General features: G+C 53.5%; 1 protein-coding gene across 2 annotated transcripts; it reads left to right on the top strand.

The window, feature by feature from the left end:
• Window positions 1-1,596: 1,596 nt before the first annotated feature.
• On the top strand, window positions 1,597-27,515 carry TXNDC5 (thioredoxin domain containing 5). Of its 2 annotated transcripts, none has more exons than XM_027525377.1 (10): window positions 1,597-1,911; window positions 5,047-5,196; window positions 9,977-10,082; window positions 16,652-16,748; window positions 19,424-19,539; window positions 21,058-21,144; window positions 21,774-21,917; window positions 23,882-23,964; window positions 24,768-24,897; window positions 25,955-27,515. In XM_027525377.1, the coding sequence occupies exons 1-10, from the start codon at window positions 1,634-1,636 to the stop codon at window positions 26,075-26,077; spliced, it is 1,314 nt and encodes a 437-aa protein (XP_027381178.1). In that variant the 5' UTR covers window positions 1,597-1,633; the 3' UTR covers window positions 26,078-27,515. The 2 variants fall into 2 exon arrangements, with proteins under 2 accessions (XP_027381178.1, XP_027381179.1); XM_027525378.1 differs by lacking the exon at window positions 1,597-1,911 and adding an exon at window positions 2,903-3,041.
• Window positions 27,516-27,596: the final 81 nt, after the last annotated feature.

Here is a 27,596-nt window from a genome sequence, read left to right on the forward strand (position 1 = left end):
TTGCTGGAGGAAGGAGAAGTGCTATGAGCGGAATCATGCAAGCAAGGAGGCCTGGGTTTTCTTCCCGACTCGGAGGTAGGTAGCCAAGGTGTGAAAGACAAGTAGCTAACACTTGAGAGGGCTCCCATGTTTCCATGTTTGCATTCAGATAAGTCAAGTAGCGAGGCTCTAAGAATGTGTGCTGATGCTTTGGTGGAAAAGTTTGGGAGGCCTGAGGTTCAAGGCACAGGGAAGTGGGAGTCCAGCAAATACGGGACTTTTGGAGAGCATCCCTGTGCTTCTAGTGGTGAGTGAGTTTCACAGGACACAGAACTTTTGGAACCAAGGGCCTCGAGCAGTGGACTGAGGACTGCGTTTTACCCTGTGGGGGGGGCTGGCGGGGGGGGGGGGGTGTTCACAGCGAACTATCATGGGCAAAGGCAGGCTTAGGGAAAGTTAACTTTCCAGCCTGATGAGTGACAGAGGCCCTTAGAAAGCCACTGCATGGTCCAGGAGTAAGGGCTGATCAAGGTACGAACACTGCGAATGGTGGAAAGAAGGGATTTGTCAAGAAATGCGGTGCGCTTTAATTACAGGAGATAAGGGAGAGGAGGGAGTGATGGGGAGAAGGCTCCCATGTTGTTGAGTGTTAACTGGTTGGTTTGGAGGGGAAATTGATGGCTTGGTATTTGGCAAACCGCGGTCTTAGGTTGAGCAGTGGCCAGAGCAGTGTTGATGACAGGTGAGTCATGGGGCGCTCCCCTTGCCGTGCCCGCAGTCACTGCCTCGGGTTCCCCAGACTGCGGACCACAGGAGGCAACCTGAGTCTCCTGATTCAGCTTCAGATCCCCAGGGCGAGGCCTAACCCTCAATTATGGCGTGCCGTCGGGTATGTGCGCAGGTGTGAATTGAGGTGCCCGATTCACACGCGTCGCACCTGGGTTCGCCTCGCAGCCCACGGGGCCAGAGCAGGCGCGTCCAGATGCACCTGGGGGCGCGGGCGCCCTGGGACGCCAGGCGGGCGCCGGTGGAGGAGGACCCTAAGGGGTTTGTGTCCGGGAAGACGCTGTAGGCAGGCTTTCCTCTCAACCCGAGGTAGGGCGGGGCAGGGCGCGCCCCCAAGCTTTCGCTTGGAAAACGGGTTTTCATCACACCCCTGGGCTCGGACCCAGAATCACAGTTGAGGTCCGAGAATTTGATTCATTCAGGTGTAAACCTCGCCCACTTCTGCTCAGTTTCGTGAATTCTGCTGACGGCAGCTCGCTCTTTCTTTCGCCTTTGTGTAGTTGAGGTGAGCCGAGGCCGACACCGCCCTCGGTGGCCTCCGGGCCTGGCCTCTCTGACCCTCCAGTCCTGGGCGCAGCCCCACGCCAGAGCGGGCCCAGCGGGGCTTGTGGGGGGGGGGGCCCGCGGGATTGGCCCAAGCCGTCCCTCCAGCCCTCAGGTGCGGGAGGCCCGCGTGGGAGACTGTCGGGGGCCTGGCCCACCCCTCCCCCGGGCTCCCAGCGAGGATCCCTGGGCACGCGCGGGCCCGTCTGGGCCGGGGAGGCGGGCGCGCGCCGGAGGGCGGGGGCTCGGGGCGGGGCCTCGGGGGCGGGGCGGGCGGCGCGGAGGGGACCGGCGGCCGGGGCGAGAGCGCGCCCAGCCCGCCGAGATGCCCGCGCGCGCCGGACGCCTCCTCCCGCCGCGGCCTCGGGCCCTGGCCCCGGCCATGCTGCCGCCGCTGCTGTTGCTGCTGCTGCTGCTGCTGGACGCCGGCGGCGGGCGGGGGGGCGCCCGGGCCCAGGAGCCGGGGTCGGCGGCGGCGGACGGGCCCCCCGCGGCCGGCGGTGGGGGCGGACAGGACCCGCACGCCAAGCACCTGTACACGGCCGACATGTTCGCGCACGGCATCCAGAGCGCCGCGCACTTCGTCATGTTCTTCGCGCCCTGGTAACTGGCCGCGCCGGCCGCCTGGGGCTCTGCGGGCGCTGGTCGGGCCGGGGCTGGCGCGTGGGGCGCGGGCCCGCGTCCTGGGGCGCCCGGCGAGGGGCAGGGGCACTTTCGCGCCTGGGGGCGCGGGCCGGGCGCTCGCCGCTGACGTGGCGCAGGGGCCGGGACCAAGCGAGAGGGGGCGGTCCCCGAGGGCCGAACCGGAAAAGGCCGACGCTCCGGCTCCTTCGCCCGGCCCCCCGGTCCCGGTACCGGGGGGTCGGGGCAGGGGTCATTGTCCATCGGGGCCGCTGGGAGCCCGGAACCCGTCCGCCCCCAGTTCCCCAGCCCCAAACTAATGCGCTGGTCGGAGGCAGCGGCCTGCGGCTCGGCCGGTACCCGGAGGCCACGTGCGGCCGCGCGGACACCCGGGGTCCGGCGTGTACACGTGGACTTCCTGTCCCGTGCGCTCGCTGCAGGGCGGACCCCGGCCTGGGGGTTTAATTGAAACTCAGGGACTCCCAGGCTCTGCGTTCGCGAGGTGGGAGGGGGTGGTCCGGACATTAGAGGGTTCCCACTCTTCTCCCGGGAATCGGGGTGCCTTTTGGAGGCTGGGGGCCCCTCCGCAGCTCCGGGGGCGTGGCGAGCTGTGCTCCAGGTGACAGGAGCTGTTGACCCCCGACCCAAGGCTGTGCTCGGGCGCGTGCTCCCCTCCGCTTTCTTGGGGCCTGGCCATCTGGGAAGTGTGAGGTGGGAAAAGGCACAGCGTTGGACAGACTCCCCCGCCCCCGCCGTGGTTCCAGGATGGGGGGCTTTGCTGTGAGCCTTGGTGCCGACCCCAGAGACCCTTGCCCTGCGAGTCGTCCAAGAGACTTCTGGCCCTTGACACGAGCAGAGGGACCGAGTGCCTTCTCCCAGGGCCTAGATGCCCGCTGAGGGGGGTCCTCTGTGGGCGGCGCAGCCAGTCGGTCTAGGGCCCAGACCTTTGCAGGCTTCACTGCAGAATTTGGCATTCTTGCCCAGAGCCAAGAGACTCCTTGAGATGTGGGAAAGGGATGCAAAAAGGATTAGGAAGAAGATGCCCAAGAAAAGCCGCCTGTTGAGAAAATGTGCCGGCATAAGTTGGAGGAAAACTTTCCCCCCATATTCAGGTTATTACTACATTTCAGTTCCTTTGGAGTGACATCGACACTTTCAGTCGAGCTCAGACTTGTCATTTCCTAACTGTATTTATGGGATAGCTTGTGTTTCAAGAACCAAAGGAGCTGAATTTTTAGAACCCAGTGGTATAGAAATGTAATGGTTGTGGATAGTTTCTTTGTGGAGGGTGTTCTCAGAGTAGCTGTTGCAGTTAAATACACTACTGAACTGAAGTCTGCTTCTGTGGAATAAATCTGCCCCTGGGTTGGTTTATTTATTTTTTTAAAGACACCTGACATGTAGACATCGTAGGTCCCCGCAGTGCCAATGGAGTTTTGGATTTGGAGTCTCTGTGATGCTCACCATTTAGTCCTGGCCTGAGTGAGGGAGAGGACTAGTACATTCCTGTTTCATTGTGTGCGGCTTACAGAGTTTTAGGTGGATGCTCCCAGAAAAAGTAACTTTTAAAGTTTTTGTTTGCCTTCTCGTAGTCTACTAGGAAATATTTAAACAGATGTGTGGGTTTCTGTGACAGCATTTAACAGACTTTATGAGCAAATTGGAGTATCAGCTAGTATACACTGGGCTGCCCCTGGTCTCTTTGCAATTTCAGTCTCTGAAATGTTGCGCACCCATGCAGGATTCGGGGGCAGGAGCCAATGATAGCATTGATCCTGTGTGTTTGCTCTGAACCTAGCAGAGGCAGGGCTGTCCTACTGCGGTAAATGGTGTGCCAGCGTCAGATCATAGCTTCTGTATGGCCAGTTTTCAGGTCACATTGAATCTGGTGACAACGAGGTCAAGGTTGGGGCCGCCGCCTCGAAAGGACCAGGTGGCTTTGCTCTGTTACTGACCACAAACTGCCTCAGTGCAGCTGCAGTCTCAGTTTTTGTGCTGTAGCCCCAAGGGTCCAAAACCAGAGTGCTGAGTGTGAGGCACCCATGGAACCGTCACGAGGAAGTTGCTGAGCACTTCGTACACGTCTCGGGCATCCAGTTGTAGAAAGGAAGATGCTTGTCGTCTTGGCACTTGCACCACATCTACTTAAATCTGAAGGTGGTTTCCCCTCAAAGTTATCTTCCAGAAAAGAGAGTTCATATTATATTTGAGTCTCTTATAAAGCAGGATTCTCTCCTCTGGCCTAGAAGGTGTTGCTTAGGGAAAGTTTGCTTAAAGCAAGCTCTTCTAGTGCTGCCTCTAGATGCTTCCTGGTGAGGTCATCTGTCAGAAAAGAGGCAAGGGGACTTAACACTGATTTTGTGGAGAAACTGCTTTGAGGAGGAACTTAGAAGTGCTGGGTGTTCTGACAGCACTCTAAAAAGCACTACAGCGAGGAGTTCCATGGCAGAGATCAGGAATTCACACTCACCAGGAGAAGGGGGAGCAGACCATGTGCTCTAATGCTTTGAGAGCGTTCCTGGGGTCTGAGATTCAGTTTTCAGTATCAAAAGTATGGCCCTGTGAACAGCTGACAGTTAAAGACAATGATCAGCCATATGACTCAAAAAGATTTAGCGATGGGGAAGAGACTGATGCTGTCAAGAAATGGGACAAGTAGAAGCAATCATTTTAAGTCAGCATATTATTTTAAATGATAGATGATTTTAAAATACTTATGTCATTAAATTCTTACAGTGAATATTTTAAGTGTCCATTTGAGTGTGTCACATTTAGAAGTTTTGAGTGGCCACAAGCGTGTTGTTTTTTTTTAATCTTCTCACTGGTGAGAATGCAGAACGGATTTCATTCTGAGACTGACTTATATTTGGAGAGAGTGGGTTACATGGGGGAGGAGACCTGACCCTAAAGGGACCATGGCAGCGAGAAGGGCGGAGTTGCTGCCACCGAGAAGGAGCGAGGGGGCTCTCCCGACCAGAGAGAGAAGAGAGTGGATACCGGTGTGAACAAGGGTGGGATCTGAGCGCCCCGCTAGGCTAGGAGATGGCTGGCTGAGGAGCTGGGCTGGCCCCCTCCGCCCCCGCGCTGAGCACGCTTCTTACCGCCCCCTTGTTACAGGTGTGGACACTGCCAGCGGCTGCAGCCAACCTGGAACGACCTGGCAGACAAGTACAACAGCCTGGAGGACGCCAAGGTGTACGTGGCCAAGGTGGACTGCACGGCCGACTCGGAGGTGTGCTCCGCCCAGGGCGTGCGCGGGTACCCCACGTGAGTGACGGGCGCGCGCCCTGCGCCCTCCACGTCTTGGTGTTTCACCAACCGCCTCAGGCCAAACGAAGTGCAAGTTGCGTTTTTGGCAACTTTGTAGTTCTGAGAAGTGAGGCAATGCTAGCTTGGAGCCGGCAGTCCCTATTGTTAGGGAGGGTTATTTGCGCGCTGTGTGTTAGATGCTTTTTTGTACTTTGTTTGGAAAAAGGCTTCAATTAGCTGAGTTTTCCTTTTTATATAATTATGAACGTGTTTGCCAGACAAAAATGGTATTTTTCTCCATGAGGTCTTACCACATCTGATATTCCAATGAACACCGACTGTCAGGAATTTTTGTCTGAATTTTTGGTCACTCTGGTTTTTTTTTCTTTTTTGTAAGATTTGTGTGTTTTTGACTACTCTGGGTCTTTGTGGCCGTGCACAGGCTTTTCTCTAGTTGCGGCGAGCAGGGGCTACTCTCCGCTTGTGGGCCCAGGCCTCTCACTGAGGTGGCTTCTCTTTGCAGAGCACAGGCTCTCCACGTACGGGCTTCAGTGGTGCAGCTCTAGACTAGAGTCCAGGCTCAGTAGTTGTGGCACACCGGCTTACCCGCGCCAAGGCCTGTGGGATCCTCCTGGACCGGGGATCGAACTGGCGTCTTGCATTATTGCAAGGCAGAGTCTTTACCCCTAGACCATCAGGGAATCCCCGTCCCGCTGTTAATTCTTCAGTCTCTCTTCTGCAGTTATTCCCCACATGACCAGCACAAGGGCCGTTTTTGTTGGAAAGAAAGTGCAGTCATTCCAATAAGTGAGACTCTATTTCCTTGGCAGTTAAAATAGTTTTTAAGAACAGAAGTTGAAACTGGCTAATTGAACAAAAGAGGGGCTTGATGAAGCTGGCTTAGTCTGCAGGCTGTGGGAGCGCCGAGGTGCCGCTCCACGGGTCTGGAGGCCTGTTTCTCTGCGCCCCACTCAAGGTGACTCAACTTGCCAGCTCTGCATCGCTCTGTTGCCATGGTGGGCTTAGGCCCATCGCTGATTGGCCCACCTTGGATGGAGTATTCATTCCAGAAACAGACCTTGTGGCCAGAGAGGCAGGATCTTGTTGGAAGACAGACTCTGCATTCGATGTTGGGGTGAAGGTCACATCTTCAAAAAGGGGAAGATGCCATTTTCAAAAGGTTGGGGGGGAGGGGTCGGGCACTGCAGGTCCCAACGTTTGTTCAAACTGATGAATGAAGTCAATCCTGTATGAGACTGGAGCTGATCTTCAAACCCGAGGGGCCGCGTGGAAAGGGGGGTGGGGGGGGGTCCCACCCCACCCAGGCCTGCTCGTCTCAGCTCTCTGGGTGCACCATCAGTGACCCCACAGACGCTGTTCACAGATATCAAAAGATCCACGTTGGAGCAGGCATCCTGATTTGGTTTTTAGAAGATGTGATCTCTCCAAGAAACCAGACCCTGCTTTAGGGTCGTTAAAGAGAATTACCAGCTCCCACTGCATGGTTTGCAAAGGAGCCCTGTGACCATCACAACCAACACCAGATTCTTTTCACAGAATGCAGAAGGTGGGGCCGTGCTGTATAAAATGTAGGGGCCTAGGGCCTTCACACATTGACCTGTGCGGGCTTCTAGAGGCGTTTCGAGGCCTGGATCAGATGATGCTGTAAATGCTGGGCGTTGGGGGGATGGGGGGGTCAGCACATTAATGCTTGTGTCATCCCTTCCGGGCACCTTTAACGGGAGTAAAGGGTCGGAGAGGGGGGGAGCTTGGGTTCCTAGGTCCCTAGAGAAGGCTGCCTGTGCTCAGGAAGCTGTTTTGAGATCTTCCTGTTGAGCCATTAAAGCATCTTTATCATCTGGGAAAATGTTAGCAGGGGCAGAGCTGAAGGAAGTCTCCAGGGCTGCCATGCAGAGTGCCCCAAAAAGAACAGAGAGGCAAACTCTCATGGTCCCAGGGGCCAGAAGCCAGAAATCAAGGCTCTGAAAGCCCTCGGAGATCCTCCTCTGCCTCTTCCTGGCTCTGGCAATCTTTGATGTTCTTTGACTTGGAGAAGCACCACCCCAGTCCTCCTCCTCAACACAGCCTTCTCCTGTGTGCCGTCTCTCTGTCTAAATTTCCCTTTTTATACAGTCACCAGTCATATTGGCTTAGAAAGAAAGTGAAATTTGCTTAGTTGTGTTCAACTCTTGGCGACCTCATGGACTATACAGCCCATGGAATTCTCTAGGCCAGAATACTGGAGTGGGAAGCCTTTCCCTTCTCCAGGGGATCTTCCCAACCCAGGAATCAAACTCAGGTCTCCTGCATTGCAGTCAGATTCTTTATCAGCTGAGCCACAAGGGAAGCCCAGGAATACTGAGTGGGTAGCCTATCCCTTCTCCAAGGGATCTTCCTGACTCAGGAATCAAACCAGGGTCTCCTGCAATATAGGCAGATTCTTTACCAGCTGAGCCATCAGGGAAACACGGTATTGGCTTAGGGCCCACCCTACTGACCGCATTTTAACTTGATTGCTTCCATGCAAATCCTGTTTCTAATTCAGGTCACAGTCTGTGGTAGCATGGGTCAGGACTTCCGGCAGATCTGTTAGTCACCTCATAACACCATCCCATCTATGGTGGTAGGACTTCGTCTTGCTGTTTCCAGAGAGACCCGTCAGTGGGATTGTCTCCCCTGCAGTCTCCTTGAGAGAGAGACAGTTCACCAGGAAAACAGGTGCCCACGGCGGAGGTTCGGCAGCAGCAGAAAGGTTTGGGGCTGTCCTTGGCGCTTGAACCCGATGGCCTGCTCTCCACTACCGCCTGCCTCTCCATCCATGGTGAAAACGAAGTTAGATGCCCCGTCAGGGAAGCTTGTCTCTCCCCAGGGTCTGTGAATGTCTCCAGAATCTCAGACTTGTGCAGCTTAGAAAGGTTTTTAATCCAATAACAGAAGGAGATTTTTAAAAATCAGTTTCGTTTCAATCAGTGTATACCGAATGAGGAAAAATGAACAGATGAGGCTCTCCTGCTTTTAACCTTAGCAAAGAAACGAGAGGCGAGGTCAGCAATGCTTGGTTTCCTTCTAACACTCCGAGGAGCCACTTATTTCCATCCTGAAGCGCTCTGTCGGAGGGTGGCGCCTGGCCGAGAGGGAGGTGTGGAGGACGGGTCACCCCAGTCCTCAGTGGGCGCAGCGCACGTCTCCAGAGCATCTCAAGGGGGCGGGCACCGGTGGTCACAGGCGTGAGGTCAGGTTGAGTTGCTTGAAATGTTAAACTTCATGGTTTTTGTCATGGTTATAAAAGCATAAGCTGCCAGGGAAGGGGAGAGATACACTTCATTGGAGTCACATCGAGGTGTCCCCTAGCCTATCACAGAATCTGAGCTTCTGGGTGAGGTTGGTAAGCCCATTCTCACTTGAATGCCTTCTGCAGCCAATGTGTTGGTTTTCTTGTTTGGTGTGAAGCTTCATTTTAAGATCTTTGTGAGGTCAGCCATCCAAACGCACAGTTGTGATTTCTGCATATCTTAACTTCGTATATTCTGATGCTGCACGTTGGGCATCTCCAGCAAAATCCACATACACGCCAGGAAGCATTAGGGGGTGTTTAGATGGGTAGGCTTGCCCCAAAATGCTAGTCTGTGTTGCTCTGTTTTCAGTAGCCATATTTTAGTAGCCATGCTTCCCCTTCCATCCTTGACGCCTTCTATTCTGTCAATCAGAGAACTATTCCCTCCCCTCCCTGCGCCCCTTGACACCTCCTGTTATGTTCTGTCGGGAGCACGTTGTCTCGTCGCCCAGGCAGCGGCCCGGCTTTGGACCTGTTCGTCTCAGGCTCTGATGATGCCTTTTGTTGTTGTTTAGTCGCTTAGTCATGCCTTTTTGCGACCCCGTGGACCGTAGCCCACCAGGCTCCTCTGTCCACGAGATTTCCCAGGCAAGAATGCTGGAGGGGGTTGCCATTTCCTTCTCCAGGGGATCTTCCCCACCCAGGGATTGGACCTGCATCTCTTGAATTGGCACTCGATTTCTTTGCCACAGAGCCAGGTGATGTCCCCGCTCCCCTCCAAGGGCAGAACTCTTGTTCCATCTGCAGATACCTTCAGAGGCTCGTATGTGTGGAAAATAGAAAAGAGTCCTTCTCTGGGGACAAGTGAACAGGCTGTTATCAACCAAAGTCAGGGTTGTGCTTAAAGTTGGAAACTTGAGCTCTCGTTGTAGCTGGATAGTCACGCCTTGTGAAAATTGAATAGCTGACAGGAAATAGCCTGGAAATAAATTTACTGCAGAACAGTGCAGTTTCCACGACAGTTCTAGATTGTTCTTCAAAATGCAGAACATAAAAACGACTGAAGCCGGGAAAGGACAACGAATACCAGGCAGGGGAACCTGGGGAATTCTTACTCCTGAATCCTTGGATCTGTGGGGCTCAGCCTGATATGTTCACCTTGGTTTTGTTTTTCAAGAAGAACACGAGAAGCAGGGAGTAGTGGCCATTAAGACACAGGGAGTTCAGGGTATTAAGTTTTGTCATCAGCAACGCCACCAGGGCTGTGGCGCTGAGCAGCAAAGGAGAGGCACACTGGGGGTGTGGATTGAGGATTAAGTGAGGATTAAGTGAATATGCCACCTCCTCGAACATCGCTTTTCTTTTTTTTCCCAAGCGTTATCAGAGAGGGGCAGGGGTGAGCTGGCTGCAGCCCGCCAACACCCCGTTTTTATGATTGCTTCGCTAAATGAGTTTATTCTTTGCTCGGAGCAGTTTGAAGTGCTTTAAAATCTACTCCGTCTAATCCTCTGTTACTCTTTTCAGCTTGAAGTTCTTCAAGCCTGGCCAAGAAGCTGTGAAGTACCAGGGTCCCCGGGATTTCCAGGCCCTGGAAAAATGGATGCTGCAGACACTGAACGAGGAGCCCCCTGTGAGTGCACACACGGCCACCCCTCTTTCTTCCTGCATTTGCGGGGTAGTAAAGAGGCCAGATTAGCTACCATCTTAAAGCAACTTTTTAGAACTCAGTGATATCATAGGTAAAGATGCACTTTTTTGTTATTGGTGTTGCGATTTTTAAAAACTCTGATAAAATACAGTATAAAATTTACCCTCTTAACTATTTTCCAGTGTACAAGTCAGTGGTATTAAATACATTCATAATGCGGTGCAACCATCCACCCACAGAAATTTTCCATCTTCCCAAGTGGAAACCTGGGCTTCCCAGGTGGCTTAGTGGTAAAGAACCCGCCTGCCAAGCAGGAGACATGGGTTTGATCCCTGGGTTGAGAAAAATCCCCTGGAGGAGGAAATGGCAACCCACTCCAGTATCCTTGCCTGGAGAATCCCATGGACAGAGGAGCCTGGTGGGCTACAGTCCCTGGGGCTGCAAAAGAGTCGGACAGGACTGAGCAAATGGACAATAAGCAGAAACCTTTTCCTATTAAACACTAACTCCCCAGCCCCTGGCACTCGTCACCTTATATTCTGTCTCTATGAATTTGAGTACTCTCTAAGTACCTTACTGGGAAAAGATGAAGTTTTAGAAGCTTTTTATTTGGAGATGTTCAAACACGCACAGAAGTAGGGAGAAGAGTGGTGAGTGGCGGGCAGCGAGCAGTGGAGGTGGTCCTGCGTGTCCACCTCCGGCCCCAGCAGTGCTGGCAGTTTGGTCTCCGGCCTTCCCACCCCTTGTTTGGATGCGGTCAGGGCCGTCGGTAACCATTTCAGAATGCAGCCCACAGAAGCGACTTACTCCTTTTTAACGTACCCTCCACTCCCGTCTCACGCGTCATTCAAATCACGCTAATTCCTCAGTGCCAGAGATGGACTCGCGGCCTCCCGGGGGCCAGGCCTCTGCCGGGGCGCCCAGTCCAGCTCAGCCCTCCCCACCTCCACAGCCCACTGCCTTGGGCCGTACCCCCAGTGTGACTCTCCTTTGCTGCTCAGCCCCACAGCCCTGGTGGCGTTGCTGATGACAAAACTTAATACCCTGAACTCCCTGTGCCTTAATGGCCACTACTCCCTGCTCTGAGGATGAAACTGTGGAGACTCTGATTTCTGAGGCCTGTTTTTTTTTAATTGAAGTGTAGTGACTTACAGTGTTGTGTTACTGAGATGCTTTTTAAAGACATGGTTACGTGTAGCGTTCCTGAGAAAAATCTGTAGTCCTCAGTCCCCCAGTGGACGATAGGCGTCTCCGTCTTGTCATAAATCACGATGACCGTGAGCCCTCCACGCAGTGTCCCTCCATGCACGCTGCCTTCTGGTGAGTGCTGAGGGCCCAGGCCGCAGAGGCTGAGCTGGGCCTGACGGGAGAAGAGGTGGCCAGTGCGCCTGCTTCACGTTTCTGATGAGGCCTGAGTGCGTCTGAGGTCTCTGCACGTGGCTTCCATCTCAGCACTTGACTCAGTCTGTGGTCTCGCATTAGGCGAGTGTCCCCTGGCCTGGAGCTGGTCTGGGCAGTTGCAGGGGCCTTCTGCTGTCCTCTTCCAGGGTGTCTGTGTGGTCCTTCAGCTCTCCCCTACATTCTGTATAGAGGTCAGAGCCGATCAGAAACCCAGCTACTTCCCAAGTGCTGCTTTTATCTCACATTTTAAAAAGTCTGGAGGTTTCCCTGGTGGCTCAGTGGTAAAGAACCCACCTCCCAACCTAAGAGACACAGGTTTGATCTCTGGGTCGGGAAGATCCCCTGGAGAAGGAAATGGCAACCCACCCCACCCCAGTAGTCTTGCCTGGGAAATGCCATGGACAGAGGAGCCTGGCAGGCTACAGTCCACGGGGTTGCAGAGTCGGACACGACTGAGCGCCACCACCCAGAACTGCGTGCTGAAGACCGCTGGCGTACAGTGTTGAGTAAGTGTTGACCAGAGCTGTGTCTAATTTTAGGTAACAGAGAAACCACAAACCCCTCAGAGTAAATTTGCATCTTTGTCACGACAAGAAAGCTGGACCAGCAGGTGTAACTTTCACATAGATTTAAACTTAAAGTTGTTTTTTTGTTTTTTTTTTTTTTATTGTTTTTTTGGTGTTCTCTGGAGCGGGGAGGAAGCCAGTTTTAAAGGAGAGTTCATAGTCTCCAAAAACATTTAAAGTAAGTTTTTCACCAAAAAGCCAGTCTTCTGTGATAACTGTATTCAGGAAGCCATCAGCCAGGGTCAGGATGGCAGAAAGCCGTCATCTCCCCAGCCGACATCCCTTTCGGGGTGGAGCCCAGAGCACAGGCTGGGGACGGTGTGGCCAGGCCGAGGCTCAGCGTTGCCCACCTCAGGGCCTGTCCTGGGGGCATAGCCACGTGGATCCCACCCCAGACCTCAGTCACCCCCCCCTGCCATATCTTGGCGTCTCAGAGCCGTGGGCATCTCAGGTAATTGCTGGAAATGATGATAGGGTGGCTTATTACAGAAAAATTCAAGTATTCAGACTTCATATTACAAACCAAAATTCTTCTCCATATGAATTTCGCTTTATATTTTAAGTGAAAGCTTTTTTTAAAAACTTCTATGAAAGTGTTGGTCTCTCAGTCGTGTCTAACTCGTTACAACTCCATGGACTGTAGCCCGCCCCTGTCCCTGGAATTCCCCAGGCGAGAATACTGGAGTGGGTTGCCATTTCCTCTCCGGGCGATCTTCCTGACCCAGGGTTTGAACCTGAGTCTCGTGCATTGCAGGCAGATTCTTTGCCATCTGAACCACCAGGAAGCCCTTCTGTATTTATAACTAAAAATAACTTAATATATACGTTTTCCTATTTAAACAGGATAAATTTAGGGGTTTCCCTCCTATTTTTATAGTAATATATTAAAGTCAAGGAAAATCGGCCATTTCTTACCTTCTACTCCAATTTTTATATTTCCATGTTTCCTTCTGTATTTTTTCCTTAAGTAGTCATCATCACATAGACATGGTTCATTTCACTAATGATCTTTTTATATAGTTGAACATCTTTACAGTGATCATATTTTATCTTCTGGATATGCCAGAATTAACCTTTTTTCTGTCATTGGATATTTAGGTTGTTGAGATAATTTTTCTCTCATCAGAAACGCTATCTTTGTAAAGGACTTTTTTCCCTAGTTTGGAGTGACTTTTTAGAATATCCAAACATAACACTGCAAGGCAAAAAATAAAAAAGCCAGACCACTTTTAGAGCTCCTGTTGAGTAGTGCCGAGCTGCTTTCATTTTTTAAAAAGGTCTTTATTCTTGGCCGTGCTGGGTCTTCACTGCTGCGCGGGCTCTTCTCTGGTTGAGGCGCAGGAGTTTGCTCTAGTTTTGGGGCACAGGCTTCTCCCTGCGGGGCGTCTCTGGTTGCGGAGCGTGGCTCTGGAGCACACGCTCAGGAGCTGTCTCCCTGCGGGGCGTCTCTGGGAAGCAGGCTCTGGAGCACACGCTCAGTAGCTGTCTCCCTGCGGGGTGTCTCTGGTTGCGGAGCGTGGCTCTGGAGCACACGCTCAGTAGCTGTCTCCCTGCAGGGCGTCTCTGGGGAGCAGGCTCTGGAGCACACGCTCAGGAGCTGTCTCCCTGCGGGGCGTCTCTGGGGAGCAGGCTCTGGAGCACACGCTCAGTAGCTGTCTCCCTTCGGGGTATCTCTGGGGAGCGTGCCTCTAGAGCACACGCTCAGGAGCTGTCTCCCTGCGGGGGGTCTCTGGGGAGCAGGCTCTGGAGCACACGCTCAGTAGCTGTCTCCCTGCAGGGCGTCTCTGGGGAGCGTGCCTCTGGAGCACACGCTCAGGAGCTGTCTCCCTGTGGGGCGTTTCTGGTTGCGGAGCGTGGCTCTGGAGCACATGCTCAGTAGTTGTGGCTCACGGGCTTAGTTGCTTCTGTGCATGTGGGATCTTCCCAGACCAGAGATCAAACCCGTGTTTCCTGCATTGGCAGGCGGATTCTTGACCACTGGACTTCCAGGGAAGCCCCAGGTTGCTTTCTTAAGACTCTTAAGCCCACGTTGTCCCCAGCTTGGGGACGGGACCCATTCTGTGATACACTGTGAAGTTCCTGTAACAATCATCTATCTTTACCTGCCATGGAACAAGGACCAAAGACGTGCTCCTTTGGTGCCACAAGTGGGCGTTTTACCACCGCAGGCCCTCTGAGCACACACAGCGACACCCAGCCCCCTCTTTCACTGTGTTGGACTCGCTGCCTGTGCCTTAGCCGTCTCTCTCAGACACCCTTCTCTGTGGGTCCTTAGCACTTAACACAAACGTAGCGTGGAAGTCAGGCCAGCAGCAGAAAGCTTCACGTTGCTGCTGTTCAGTCGCTCAGTTGTGTCTGATTCTTTGTGACCCAGTGAACAGCAGCATGCCAGGCTTCCCTGTCCTTCACCAGCTCCCAGAGCCTGCTCAAACTCATGTCCATTGAGTCAGTGATGCCATCCAACCATCTCATTCTCTGTTGTCCTTTTCTCCTCCTTCCTTCAATCTTTCCCAACATCAGGGTCTTTTCTAATGAGTCAGCTCTTCGCATCAGGTGGCCAAAGTATTGGAGCTTCAGCATCAGTCCTTCAAATGAATATTCAGGACTGATTTCTTTTAGGATTGACTGGTTTGATCTCCTTGCACTCCAAGGGACTCTCGAGAGTCTTCTCCAACACCACAGTTCAGAAGCATCAGTTCTTCGGTGCTCAGCCTTTTTCATGGTCCTACTCTCACATCCATACATGACTACTGGAAAAACCATAGTTTTGACTATACAGATTTTTGTCAGCAAAGTAATGTCTCTGCTTTTTAATATGCTGTCTAGGTTTGTCAAAACTTTGCTTCCAAAGTGCAAGCGTCTTTTAATTTCCTGGCTGCAGTTGTCATTTGCAGTGATTTTGGAGCCCAAGAAAATAGTCTGTCACTGTTTCCCCATCTATTTTCTATGAAGTGATGGGACCGCATGCCATGATCTTAATTTTCTGAATGTTGAGTTTTAAGCCAGCTTTTTCACTCTCCTCTTTCACTTTCATCAAGAAGCTCTTTAGTTCCTCTTCGCTTTCTGCCATAAGGGTGTTGTCATTTGCATATCTGAGGTTATTGATATTTCTCCTGGCAACCTTGATTTCCAGCTTGTGCTTCATCCAGCCCAGCATTTCTCCTGGTGTATTCTGCATGTGAGTTAAATAAGCAGGGTGACAATATACAGCCTTGATGTATTCCTTTCCCAATTTGGAACCAGTCCGTTGTTCCACTTCCGGTTCTAACTGTTGCTTCTTGATCTGCATACAGATTTCTCAGGAGGCGGTAAGGTGGTCTGGTATTCCTATCTCTTTAAGAAGTTCATTGTGATCTACACAGTCAGAGGCTTTAGCATCGTCAGTGAAGCAGAAGTAGAAACTTCATGCTGCTTTACAGTTACAACCCTGCCCAGCTTTGAGCTCTCAGCATTTTGAAAGCTTCTAATGACTTGACTTGGATATTCATTTTAATAGAAATACGAACCCCTAGATAAGAACTGAATAATAGACACCCACGTGTCTGTAGGACCGTAATGTCTCAGTGATCATGTCTTTACCTCTGCTTGCTTTGGCTGGAGACCACAAATGTGCTGGCCTAAAAGAAAATGAGATATCTGGAATGGTGTGGTTTGGTGGTTAGTAATTAGCTATATACTGGTGTCTGCTCAGGTACTGGAGAAGCGCCTTTTTAAAAGCCACTGCAGTGGCACCCCACTCCAGTACTCTTGCCTGGAAAATCCCATGGACAGAGAAGCCTGGTGGGCTGCAGTCCATGGGGTCGAAGAGAGTCCGTGGGGCACGACTGAGCGACTTCACTTTCCCTTTTCACTTTCATGCATTGGAGAAGGAAATGGCAACCCACTCCAGTGTTCTTGCCTGGAGAATCCCAGGGACAGAGGAGCCTAGTGGGCTGCTGTCTATGGGGTCGCACAGCATCGGACACGACTGAAGCGACTTAGCAGCAGCAGCAGCTTGTCCCTTCACCATTTCTGTCCCAAACTCAGTCCTGTGAATTACATTCTTAAAGGTGCAGCCCACGTTTGCCCTGTGGTTTTTTTCTCTGAGGACTTTGATCCGTCCAGATTTCCCTCTTGTCACTTTTTTTCTTTTATAAGCTCTTCAGAGTTTCACCTTCCTTCCCAGATTTCCTTACTGCTGCTGTGCATAAAGGGTGGCCGGGCCGCCTGCTGTCTGCTTTGTCCCCTGTGTGCCTCGGTGCCACTCGCTGCTGTGTTCTGCCAGCCATCTCGGGTCTCCTCTCCACGAACCCAACAGGGTGCTGGTTTGGGGCGGCCCATCCTTCAGTTTGCTCTGTTGGGGTGGGTTTGAGGGCAGCAGAGGACAGGTTTGGGGGGGGGCCGCTGGTTGTCACCTGGTTGCCCTGGAGCATCAGTCCTACACCACTTGCCAAGGGGCCTCTTGCCCCTCGACACAGCAGCCCCTCGACACAGCAGCATCCCCCGGAGGGGGGAGTGGCAGAAGGTTCCAGGCAGAAGCCGTGATGGGCTCCATGGTGCCTCGACACACATCCGAGGTGACTCTTGTTCCGTCTCCCCCATCAGACTCCAGAGCCCGCGGTAGAGCCGCCCCGCACTCCCGAGCTCAAGCAAGGCCTGTACGAGCTCTCTGCCGGCAACTTCGAGCTGCACGTGGCGCAAGGTAGGCGGGCGGGCGTGCGTGCGTGACTAGGGGCGGGCCGCAACCCTGGGGGCGGGGCGTGCCTGGGGTCCTACCTCCCAGGTGGCCAGGGCTTCTCTCCCAGCTTGAGGGCTCGGGGCCACTGCATGGGTGGCGTTTGTCCAGGGTTTCTCTCGTGCAGCCCCGCCGACACCTGTGTCTAGCGCTCTTTCTCTTGGAGATGACACCTCTCCATCCGATGGAGAGGCCGGTTCTGGTGCCAGGCTGAAGCCTCGGGTGTGCGGAGCACACGCGTCAGGACTGGGCGCTCTCACCTAACTTGTGCACAGGCTGGACTCGCACCCCTGGATGATGTGATGTTTCTTTAGTTAGCCTTAATCACGTGCTTACTGACCTGAGGCAGAAACAAAGGTTTCTCGTAACTGTTTAAAGCAGAATTTAGTTGGGACCATTATAACACAAATCAGGATACGTGTTCTTCACCCATAAACTACTCTTTTGATACCACATCTTAGTCTCCTGGGACTTCCCTGGTGGCTCAGACGGTAAAGCGTCTGCGTACAATGCGAGAGGCCTGGGTTCAATCCCTGGGTCGGGAAGATCTCCTGGAGAAGGAAATGGCAACCCACTCCAGTATTCTTGCCAGGAAAATTCCATGGACTGAGGAGCCTGGTAGGCTACAGTCTATGGGGTCACAAAGAGTTGGACACGACCGAGCGACTTCACTTTCACTTTCACTTTCTTAGTCTCCTAAATGTCAGAGTGACCCAAGTACAGTTTCTTAATAACGTATGTAAGACCTCCCTTCACAAGCTCAGAAGCGTGGGCTCAACAGTGAAGGGCTTGAACGTGAATCCAGCCGCCAGGCTGACCTCTGCTCTCAGATGCTGCCCTGGAGAGAGATCCTCCGTGTGACTGAGGCAGGACCGTTCTGAAAAAGGGCTTAAAATTGTGTCTGGCCTTGTGGGTCCTGCCTGCTGGGAGTGAAAACCCACCCCCTCCAAGGCTGGAATCACTTGTGATGCCTGCAGCCACGTTCGATTTTTAATTAAAGGTCATTATTGGTACCGATGCTCTGGGAGTGGACCTTCAGGGTTTCTGTTCTCCGGGAGTCACTTTGAGGTGTGCTGGGACTCCCCGCAGGACGTGTTACCAAAACCACCCAAAGCCCAGCCCTACCCCCTGAGCGGGTCACCTGCCGAGGGGCCGAGTCCGCAGGTCTGCTGGGAAAGCGGTGCCCCACCCACCCTGACCCCGCTCCCCTTGAGGCGCCGGGAAGTCCTGGACCCGCTGTCTCCACCTCACAGCTCGGGGCGGTGACAGGCCTGTCTGGGGAGACATGGTTCCAGCCTTGCAGACCAGCTGCTAACATATATATATATATATATATATATATATATATATATATATATATTTGTTTTTGTTTTACTTTAAAGAACTGAGGTATAGTTGATACGAAACATTGACTGTCGAAGCAAGTTCCCCCCAGGTCCCTCTGACGCCTCACTGCTGTGCTGACCAGGTGCCCCCTGGGCGTCGCCACGGGAGCCTGACTTGGAGCCTGGGTCCCCGTCAGGGCTGCTGGTTGCTTCTCTCCCTGCCTGCAGCCTGACGCCTTTCTTTGCCCTAGGCTGGTCGAGGTCGAAGAGCCGAGATAAAAGTCTTCAGTGTCTCAGTCATGATGTGGTTTACTTCCTAGCCAAGAGAGTGATACTCGAGTTTTGGGGGTTTTTTTTTTAATCTTCTATTTTATCGTGAAATAAAAGCTGGATACAGAAAGCAGTGTAGGGGCAGTGAATGGTCGTAAAGCACTCACCCTGTAGCCACTGTCCAGCTCACGTCCCCGCTCCTCTCCCACCCGCTTCCTTCTGTCCCCCGAAGAGCCCTGCCTGACCGGGCGGAAACCACCGGTTACTTTCCTCTCCGGTTCGTCACTCGAGTGTGCCCTCCGGCACAGTAGTTGAAGCTGGTCTCTCTCCTTTTTTAAATCTCTCTTCTCCTAAGTCTCTTTCAGTCTCTCTGTTCCCTCAGCATCTCTTTCTCCCTTGCCTTCTGTTTGCCAAGCACACAGACCTGCACACTTCCCGCAGTGGGGACTCGTTGTATTCCCAGGGTGTGGAATACAGCCTCTCTGTCCCTGGGCTCTCACGTCTCTATTCCATGTGAGCTGGCAGTTGGCTCTAGGGCTGTTTTCGCTCCGTGTTTGATGTTTTGAGGGGTGTGAGCATGGCTGCATGGCTGGGCAGTCTCTCTCTGATGTCAGCAGCCTCGCCCATCACTGCGCAGAATTCCGTAATTCACCAGAGATGCCAGCCAGCACCACTGCTGAAATGACAGCGTCCCTTCTTCATTTTTTTTCAGCAAGAGGTAACTGGCCCTTGTTTATCACTCCGTTATCCAGAGTGCAGTTCATCTCAGGAAAGACAGGCTGTAAAGTGCCCGCTTCTTCCCCTTTTTTGCCAGTTTTCCAAATAATGAGTTGGTTCCCTGGTGTCCTTTAAAGGTGACAAATTCCTTTCTAAGGATTGCCACGAACTCAGGGATAGAGACATATTTGATGGGGAGTCACTTCTTACCGGCTGAAGGGTTCATCCTGAGCTGAGCTGTGCAAGAAGACGGAGCTGAGATGCGCCCATTCTGTCCGTGTGGGTGGCTGTGAATCACTCTGTCCCCCTCCCTGCCTTCTCCCCCTGAAGGAGACCACTTCATCAAGTTCTTCGCCCCGTGGTGTGGTCACTGCAAAGCTCTGGCTCCGACCTGGGAGCAGCTGGCTCTGGGCCTTGAACATTCCGAAACTGTCAAGATTGGCAAGGTGAGTGAGCACCCTGTTGAACTGGAAATAGACCATCTTTGGCTGGATTAATTAGCCGAGTAGCCCATTATTAATTCTGTGGGTGTAGTCGCAAACTTGATTTATTAATTCCATTTAATGTGCCACTTGATAATTCATTTCACCTTCACAGATGGCAACCTGGTTTCGAGAGTGCTGACTTTTCCACATTCTAGAGATTAAAATTAGGGCTTTGGCTCCTTGGTTGATTTTGAAGCCATGGCCTGTTAAGAGGCCTTTCTGCCAAGACCTGGGACAGAGCCGTAGAGAACATTCACTGGATGCCCTCAGAGACCAGCCACACTGGGTCTCAGCCAGGAGCTGGTTCCTAAAGGACCTCGGCTGCATGCCCACACAGGGTACAAAAGACCCACCCGAAGTGAGCCCCACCTGCTCACCCTGCTGCCTGGAATCCTTTACTACTTCACGTGGGGAAGCCAGAAGTGGTGCCTAACCACTGGGTTTTCTAGAAATATCTAGGGTAGCTTCTGGATCTTCAAGCACTTTGTAATCTCATCCGTCCCCCATCACCCACCAGACACCCCTGCCTGCATCGCTTTTTATGAAAGCCTCCTCCTCTGCTTTGCCGGGGACTGATTCGTATACAGACTCAGCGCCGTGTGTCCAGTAGTTAATAAGAGGCTCTGCCCAGCACAGGGAGATGCCAAAAGCACAAGCCTGGGGTTCAGACAGACGTGGCCAGCCACCTCAAACAGTTCTGCACCCCCGTCTCCCGCTCTGCAAAACCAGGACGAGATCTGACTGAAGTGGGTGGCAGTGAAGCACTGAGCGCAGACCTGGGCTCGGAGCAAACGCCTCGGAAGTTAGAGTGTCGTTAAAGGAGTTTTTCACTGTTGCCTGTTAAAGACTTAGAGTTTTTTTTTGTTTGTTTGTTTTTCAGTTTTGTCTTTTTATTATAGTCCAAATACTCCTATTTAAAACTGATGACTTTTTTCCACTTTATCTTAAAACTCTGTAAGCTTGAACCTGAGAAGACATTTTTCCCATCCGAGTACTAACCTGGCCCTACCCTGCTTAGCTTTCGAGATCAGATGAGATAGAGCGTGTTGAGGGTGGTCTGGCTGTAGACCTGAGAAGACGTTTCTCAGCTCACCTTGTGACTGGCTGGGCGGGGGGGGGGGGGTCTCTGTCCCTAGCAGCAGGCCATCTCCTCTCCAGCTGTCAGGGTAGGGTCCCTTTTTCCACCTGTTAACCTGCTCAGGGTAAATGATCACTTCCTAAAAGCTGGTGTTTTTAAATGAGTGAAAATAAATCACATCTCTGAAGTACATCTTGTTCCCCTGCCCCCTCCACTCAGGGGCAGCTGAGCAGTTCTTGGGAAAGGTCTCTCCAGAATCTGCAGACACTGCAGAGACTCTGCCCATGGGGGACTTGAGTAGTTTTCTTTCTGAAAAAAGTGCTGAGTGTCCGACAGACAGTTGGTAGTTGGTCAGGAAGGCCCTCGGAGAAACTGACTGGGTGTGCGGTCTCTCTCTCCAGGTGGACTGCACGCAGCACTATGAACTCTGCTCAGGAAACCAGGTCCGAGGTTATCCTACGCTCCTCTGGTTCCGAGATGGCAAAAAGGTGCGTCTTCGGGTCTCCGTGTGGAGATAGGAGGTGTGTCTGTGCCCCAGCTGAGCTGTCAAGTGGGTTAACAGGGCATGGCAACCCATCCCAGTGTTCTAGCCTGGAGAATCCCCACGGCCCGAGGAGCCTGGTGGGCTGCAGTCCATGCAGCCGCAAAGAGTCGGACATGACTGAGTGACTGAGCTCAGCACAGCTGCCAGCACAAGTGGTTTGGGCTCTGATTTAAAGGGACACATGTCACGGGACGAGAGGTCCTTGGTCTTCCCTGGTGAGATCTGGTAGTTGAGAGGAACCGTCAGCTGTTGACACACAGCATTGCAGGCTCAGGTTATCTTTAGAACAAGCTGGATCCATGGTCCTGTTCCACTGCTCTGGCCCTGACCTTGGAGGGAGTCAGCGTCGGCTCCATCCCTGGCCGATGGACTGCGCCCAGACCTGGTGACCCTTGGTTCCCCAGAAGAAAGGCCCTGTCAAACTCTGCTCAGAGCAGATCATTTATGCTTCGCCTTGACATTCGAGCAGCGGACGCCACTGGCCAGGACCCCCAGAGGGAGCCGCCCGAAGGCAGGGCTCCCGGGCGGGCAGGGGAGGGCCCACAGCGCTGACGTGTGCCTGTGCCCCGACAGGTGGACCAGTACAAGGGAAAGCGGGATCTGGACTCGCTGAGGGAATACGTGCAGTCGCAGCTGCAGAGCGCGGGGCCTGCCGCCCCAGAGCCCACCCAGCCCTCGGAGGCCCCGGCGCTGGCCGCCGAGCCCGCGGCCGACCAGGTGGGTGCCAACCAGGAACGGTGTGGGAACGGCCCGCACGCCACGTTTCAACACGACCTCATCACCTGCTTTTATGTGCTTATAGGGGTTTCTCTTTAAACACCTTGAAGCAGGTGTGAGACAAGGATCCTGAAAGTATGTGTCCACGTTTCTGGAGCGTTCTGCCCTTGGGTTAGTCATCGCTGCCCTTGTGTCAGCGAACAGCTGAGGGGCGAGTGGGTATTTGCTGGAGGGGCTGCGCCGGCAGGAGGGCAGGGCGAGGAGGACAAGGGCGCCGTGTGGGGTGGAGAGGAGGTGGCCACTGCGCCGAGGAAGGTCTTGTCAGCCCGCCAAGGGTCTTAGGTCTGTAGGAAGCCAGTGGCGGGCTTGGAACAGATGGGGACTTGACGAAAGCTGCCCGGCTACAGCCCGTGTGCAAGAGATGGGAAAGGGTTGTATTGAGATGGGCGGTGTGGGCCCCCACAGCTGAGGGGAGTCCAGTTCCACCAGCGTGTTGGGGTGGTGGGGAGCTTGGCCAGGGACGCTGGGTGGGCACTGGGGTGTCCGGGGGACGGTGCACCGAGCTCAGGGTGGGAGGAGGGAAGCGGTTTTCAGGGCTGGGCGGGGGGTGTGGACGCGGCGACAGGTCAGTGTGTGCGTCTGAAGCTGCAGCCGATGTCTGTCTCCCCAGATGAGTCGGGTGCCGGGGGTGGGAACGAGACTACTCGGGGAATAGAATTGTGTTTGCTCAGCTAGGAACTGTAAGGCGTGGTGGTCAGTTTAGTTCCTAAGTGGAATCCTCGTGTTGCTGATTCAGTTCACATGGTCTGTGGAGTTCTTCCCCGGGACGGGGTGCCTTGGTCCTGGCGGGGACGCCCTCCCTGCCCCACAGTGACCCTCTAGCCTCAGTGCTCACAGGGTGGTCGTGACTGGCTGGAGCCACCACGCCCCGAGGCCAGGCATCCACGCTTGGAAAAGCCAGCGGCCACCTACCCCCTCCACCCCACGTGGGGCTGCGGTGGGCCTCCCCTGCCCACAGTGGGAACCTCGGCGCCTGGGGACTGCGTGGATGTTGGTTAAACATTGACGTTTTGTTTTCAGAAGTAAAGAAATGATTTTGTAGTTACGGACCCCGTGTAGGGGAGCATGTTGCAGTGGTTGTAAAGGTCATCCCAGATCCAGTCTAATTATATACTGGGATGTTTTCATCAAGCCCAGACGGTTTCTATTTATACTCACCTTTTCCACCGTTAAGTGGATCTTTTGGGGAGTGTGGTCACCTCTCCGGACAGAAAGGTGGCAGGGTCCAGACGGCCTCCCGGGCACTGACACCAGGACTCGGCCCCGGACTCGCGGGGGCGGCCGTGGCACGCAGTCACGTGACACAGCGCCGTGCCCTTGCTCCCACGTGAGGATGGCACGTCCACTTTTGGAGTAGATACAATTCTGTAAAGAACCATCCCGATAGAAGCGCTTAGAGCGGACTGGCTCGCTGCCCCTTTGCCCTGAATTCTCCAGAGTTCAGATTGAACAGTTTTCACATTGACTTTGAATTTTAAGATGGAAAGCAGCCTGTTTATTTGTAAAACACATCAGTGCCTATGCTTTTCTAGGGTCCTTAGAGAAGAAAATCTCTTTACGAGTCCACAGATGAGAGCAGTAGAACCAGCGAGAACAGCAGTGTGTGTGCAGACTTCAGGGAGGCTGGCGGTTTGGACTTGGGTCAGTGTTTGGGGCTCCAGGCCCACGCGGTGCAGACCTGGGCGTGGCCCGCCCGTCCGCACGGCATCTCCTGGGCTCCGGACCGTGGGACCTGTGATTAGTTGATGTTTTGTGAAAAGCGAGTCGTGTGGGTATGTGTATGTAGCCTTGGAGCACACGTTGCAGCATTTTAAAGATGTCTGACGGGCATTTCCGGGATCCCGAAACTTGACCCACACGGTCGTATCTGCTGTGTTTGAGTCGTGGCTTTTCCCTCCCCTCAGGGCACCGTGTTGGCATTGACAGAGAGGAACTTTGATGACGCCATCGCAGAAGGCGTAACCTTCATCAAGTTTTATGCTCCGTGGTAAGTGGCTGTTGGATCAGAAGCTGCTCTGTTGTCATGCCCTCAAGGTACACCCTGATTCCCCACTCGCGTGCCGAGCCTCGAGACTCAGTGTTGGGCACATACCACGCTCACACACAGTCGTGCTCTCGGGGAAAAGAAGGGTTACCGCTCAGCTCCTGCGTTCAGGTAGGCGGAAGTTTGGAGGAGGAGGAGGTTCACGCTCAGCCTGCTTTGGAGAAAACACTGGAACAAGACTGGCCCCACGGCCAACGTCATGTTGAAGTCATGTGGGGTCTGGGCGCGCTTCCACACGGATGGCCGTTTGGGTTCAGCACCGTGAACGTCCTGATGGAGCTTTGCCAATCCGTCTCGGGATGTTAGGGGAATTGACTGGAGCTCGGGTTGCCGCTGGAGCCATGCAGCATGTCAGTCAGCTGCCCTGCCCGTCCCGTGGCCTTTGCGGACCGGAGCAGAGGTGGGGGCTGCTCCAGACCAAGGCACCGGAGGCGGCAGGAACACAGTGGGTTCCGGGCTGTGCCTCGCACCTGTGTCCCTGGAAGCCTGTTTCCTGTTCACCTCCTGCTCACGGTACACTTATAAACAAGGGAGCCCGCAGTTTACCGCAGAGAAGGCTTCCCAGCTCAGTATCACTCTCAGACCGTGTTGCCTCTGTCCAGTTACCTGAACATGTGGATTCAGGGACGGGGGTGGGGAGGAGGAAGGCTGACATTTATAAACTCAGGCCCAGGAGGCCGTCTGGGCAGCGGCACATGGGTGAGCGGATCCAACGCCTCAGCGGCTCCGTCATGCTCTGTCCCCAGGTGCGGGCACTGCAAGGACCTGGCCCCGACCTGGGAGGACCTCTCCAAGAAGGAATTCCCTGGCTTGGCGGAGGTCACCATCGCCGAGGTGGACTGCACTGCTGAACGGAACCTCTGTAGCAAGTACTCGGTGGGTCCGCATGGCCGGAGCCTCCTGGGGACAGAACGGGGGTGGGGGGGTTCCCAGGGGGACTGTGATGGGGTGGCCTCATCCGAGGTCACTCACGCTGCCCTCCTCCTCTCAACAAAGTGTTCGTGTCCTTTTGAGTGTCTTGAGGTTTTTTCCTTTCTCATTTGAAAAGCAAAAAGAGCTGCTCTCCCAAAAGATAAGGCTTTTCTCTGTGAGTGCACATGATTCCGTGGTGGTGGGCGGGGAGTGAGGCTTCCCCACCTGGCGGGAGGCTGGCGGTAGCTGAGACTCAGAGCTGGAGGGCAGGACCCCACCTGCAGGACCGTTCTTGTTGGCTGAACAGCTGGCGCGTCGCCTTCCTTGTAAACGCCTGAGGAGCTTGCTTTTCAGACACGAGGCGGCGCTCCACAGAGGAAGTGTTTGATCCTACACTTCCCCGCTGGGAGGGCTGCACCAGCAGCCTAGGCACGTGGCTTGGCTTCTTCATGCAGCTGTTGCCTTCTTTCCAAGCTATTAGCACCACTGAATAGCCTAGAACACTTGCAGTTTCTGTTTTTCAACTTGTATTGTTCTCTTAAAACACTTCTGAGGCCTCTGGAGTTTATCAGAAGAGATAATACCACAAACGTCATCTGCTTACTAGAAGATGGCGTGTCTGTGTTTTCAAGAGAAAAGCGGTGAGCCGTAGCGGACAGGCGTGTGTCCACGAGGTTCTCGCTTCTCCTTAGTGTGGCCTCGGAGCACCTGCATGTCACCCGGGAGCTTGTAGGAGTGCAGCCTCTCAGGCCCGCACCAGCTCCCCAGGGCTGGTGTGCAAGTCCGAGACGCACTTCAGGGTGAAGTGCCTCCTCAGTGCTGATCTTGAAAGTGTTTTGTTTGGGTTTGAAAAGTGAAATAGAGCCCTAAGGCTCTGCTTTCTGCAGCCTTGGGTAGTTTGCTGAGGGTCTGTGCGCTCTGAAAATCTAGCTGTAGACTTCCTTGGGCTCAAGGGTCTTTTCTGATTTTACTCTGTGCATGAATCAGGCTCTTTTTTAAGCTTTTCTTTTCTTTTTTTAAGGTACGAGGCTATCCCACACTGCTGCTTTTCCGTGGAGGAGAAAAGGTTGGCGAGCACAGCGGGAGCCGCGACCTGGATTCCTTGCACCGCTTCGTCCTGCGTCAGGCAAAGGACGAGCTGTGAGCCCGGCGGGGCGCCGTCCCTCGGCCGCTCCCTGCTTCCCCGCAGCGGTGACTCAGAGATCCGAATGTACTAAACTCGTGCTGTCTTCTTCGTGTGTGTTTTTAAGCCAACACACCCTACAGATTCTTAAGTTTCTCTAAGTAAATGTGTAACTCACGATCCCTTTGCAAACTAAATATTTTCGGTGGCGACCTACCATCCATTCCCCCCTTTAACTTGCTCTTGGTGAAATCGAAATGGTTTCCTTTGAGACTAAAACAGAGTCGAGGAAAACCCAACTGCCAGACTACTTTTGGCTCCCGAGTGATTCTGGTGACAGCGTCATCCAAAGCATTGTTTTCAAAGGGCCCACGAGTCCTAGCCAGGTGGCCTTGCCTTGTGGCCCTGTTGAGTTGCTTTGATCACATGACTTGTTCATACGTGGCTGGTCCATAGCTTGGAGCAGATTTCACACACAAACCCCCGATGCCTGTGGAAGAGCCACTTGTCCAGCCCCTCTGGACCTCCTGTCTCTGCGGGTGCCTCTCACGGAGGGTGGTGAGCCGCCGTGAAAGCCGTGGTACCTGACACGTGCCTGAGTAAGATAGTGCCGCTGCCATGGCCTTGTGTGGGTGTTGACACTTGACCGATTGCTTATTACTGTTCAAGGAATACTTCTGTCTCTCCTGCAAGATTTCATTTGGGAATGTGAAGCCAGAGTCCCTGTGAACGTCAGGATTCGATGTCTCTCGTGGAAACTGTGGACGTGGGAAGTGCCACACAGCTCGTCGTGACCCTTCTAAGAACTCCTAGGAAGGTTGTGATTGTCTCTGCCTCCCAGGAGGGGGCAGGAGGGCTGCACAAACTCTCCCAGGTCGGGTGTCGGGGACCGGGAACACCCCGCGGCCCCGCAGCAGGTGGCGGCAGATGCCCTGTGTTCGGTCCGCCTTCCAGGAGGCCGCCCATCTCCTGTGTGCAGAGGGGATTGACTCGACCTCCAGACCAAGGCAGGCAGGGTTGCAGTCGGCCACGTCCCTGGTGTCCTGATTCACGCCATCCTGGGTATAAAGCCCTTTTACCGACGCCCTTGGAAATCAGCCGCCGTAGGCCTAGGCTCCCTTAAGGTATGTAACCTGTACATCCTTCCGCATCAGTTAGCCCTCCTGATAACACCCTTCGCCCCACCGCCCTTGCTCAGGCAACATGGCTGCTTAGTGAGAAACGAGACCCCGTCCACTGTCCGCAGCAGATGAAACAGCAGGATCCTGGCCAGCCTCTGCCTTAAAGGAGATCTTTATTCATGTATGGTTCACAGATGTTCTTAAAAAAAAAACCCAACTTTCTAGAGAAGCACAATCTTCATGAGTGGCTTCGGCTTTGCATTGAGTCTTGTTTTAAAAGAAAATCAAAGTGGTACAATTTGTTTACACTATGATACTTTCTAAATAAACTCTTTTTAAAAAAAAAAGTCTGGTGTTCCCTTAAATGTTACAGCAAAACTGATATAAAATAGACAATAAATTATAGTTTCTATTTACAA

This window comes from Bos indicus x Bos taurus, chromosome 23, assembly GCF_003369695.1.
Source record: "Bos indicus x Bos taurus breed Angus x Brahman F1 hybrid chromosome 23, Bos_hybrid_MaternalHap_v2.0, whole genome shotgun sequence".
Taxonomy (NCBI): domain Eukaryota; kingdom Metazoa; phylum Chordata; class Mammalia; order Artiodactyla; family Bovidae; genus Bos; species Bos indicus x Bos taurus.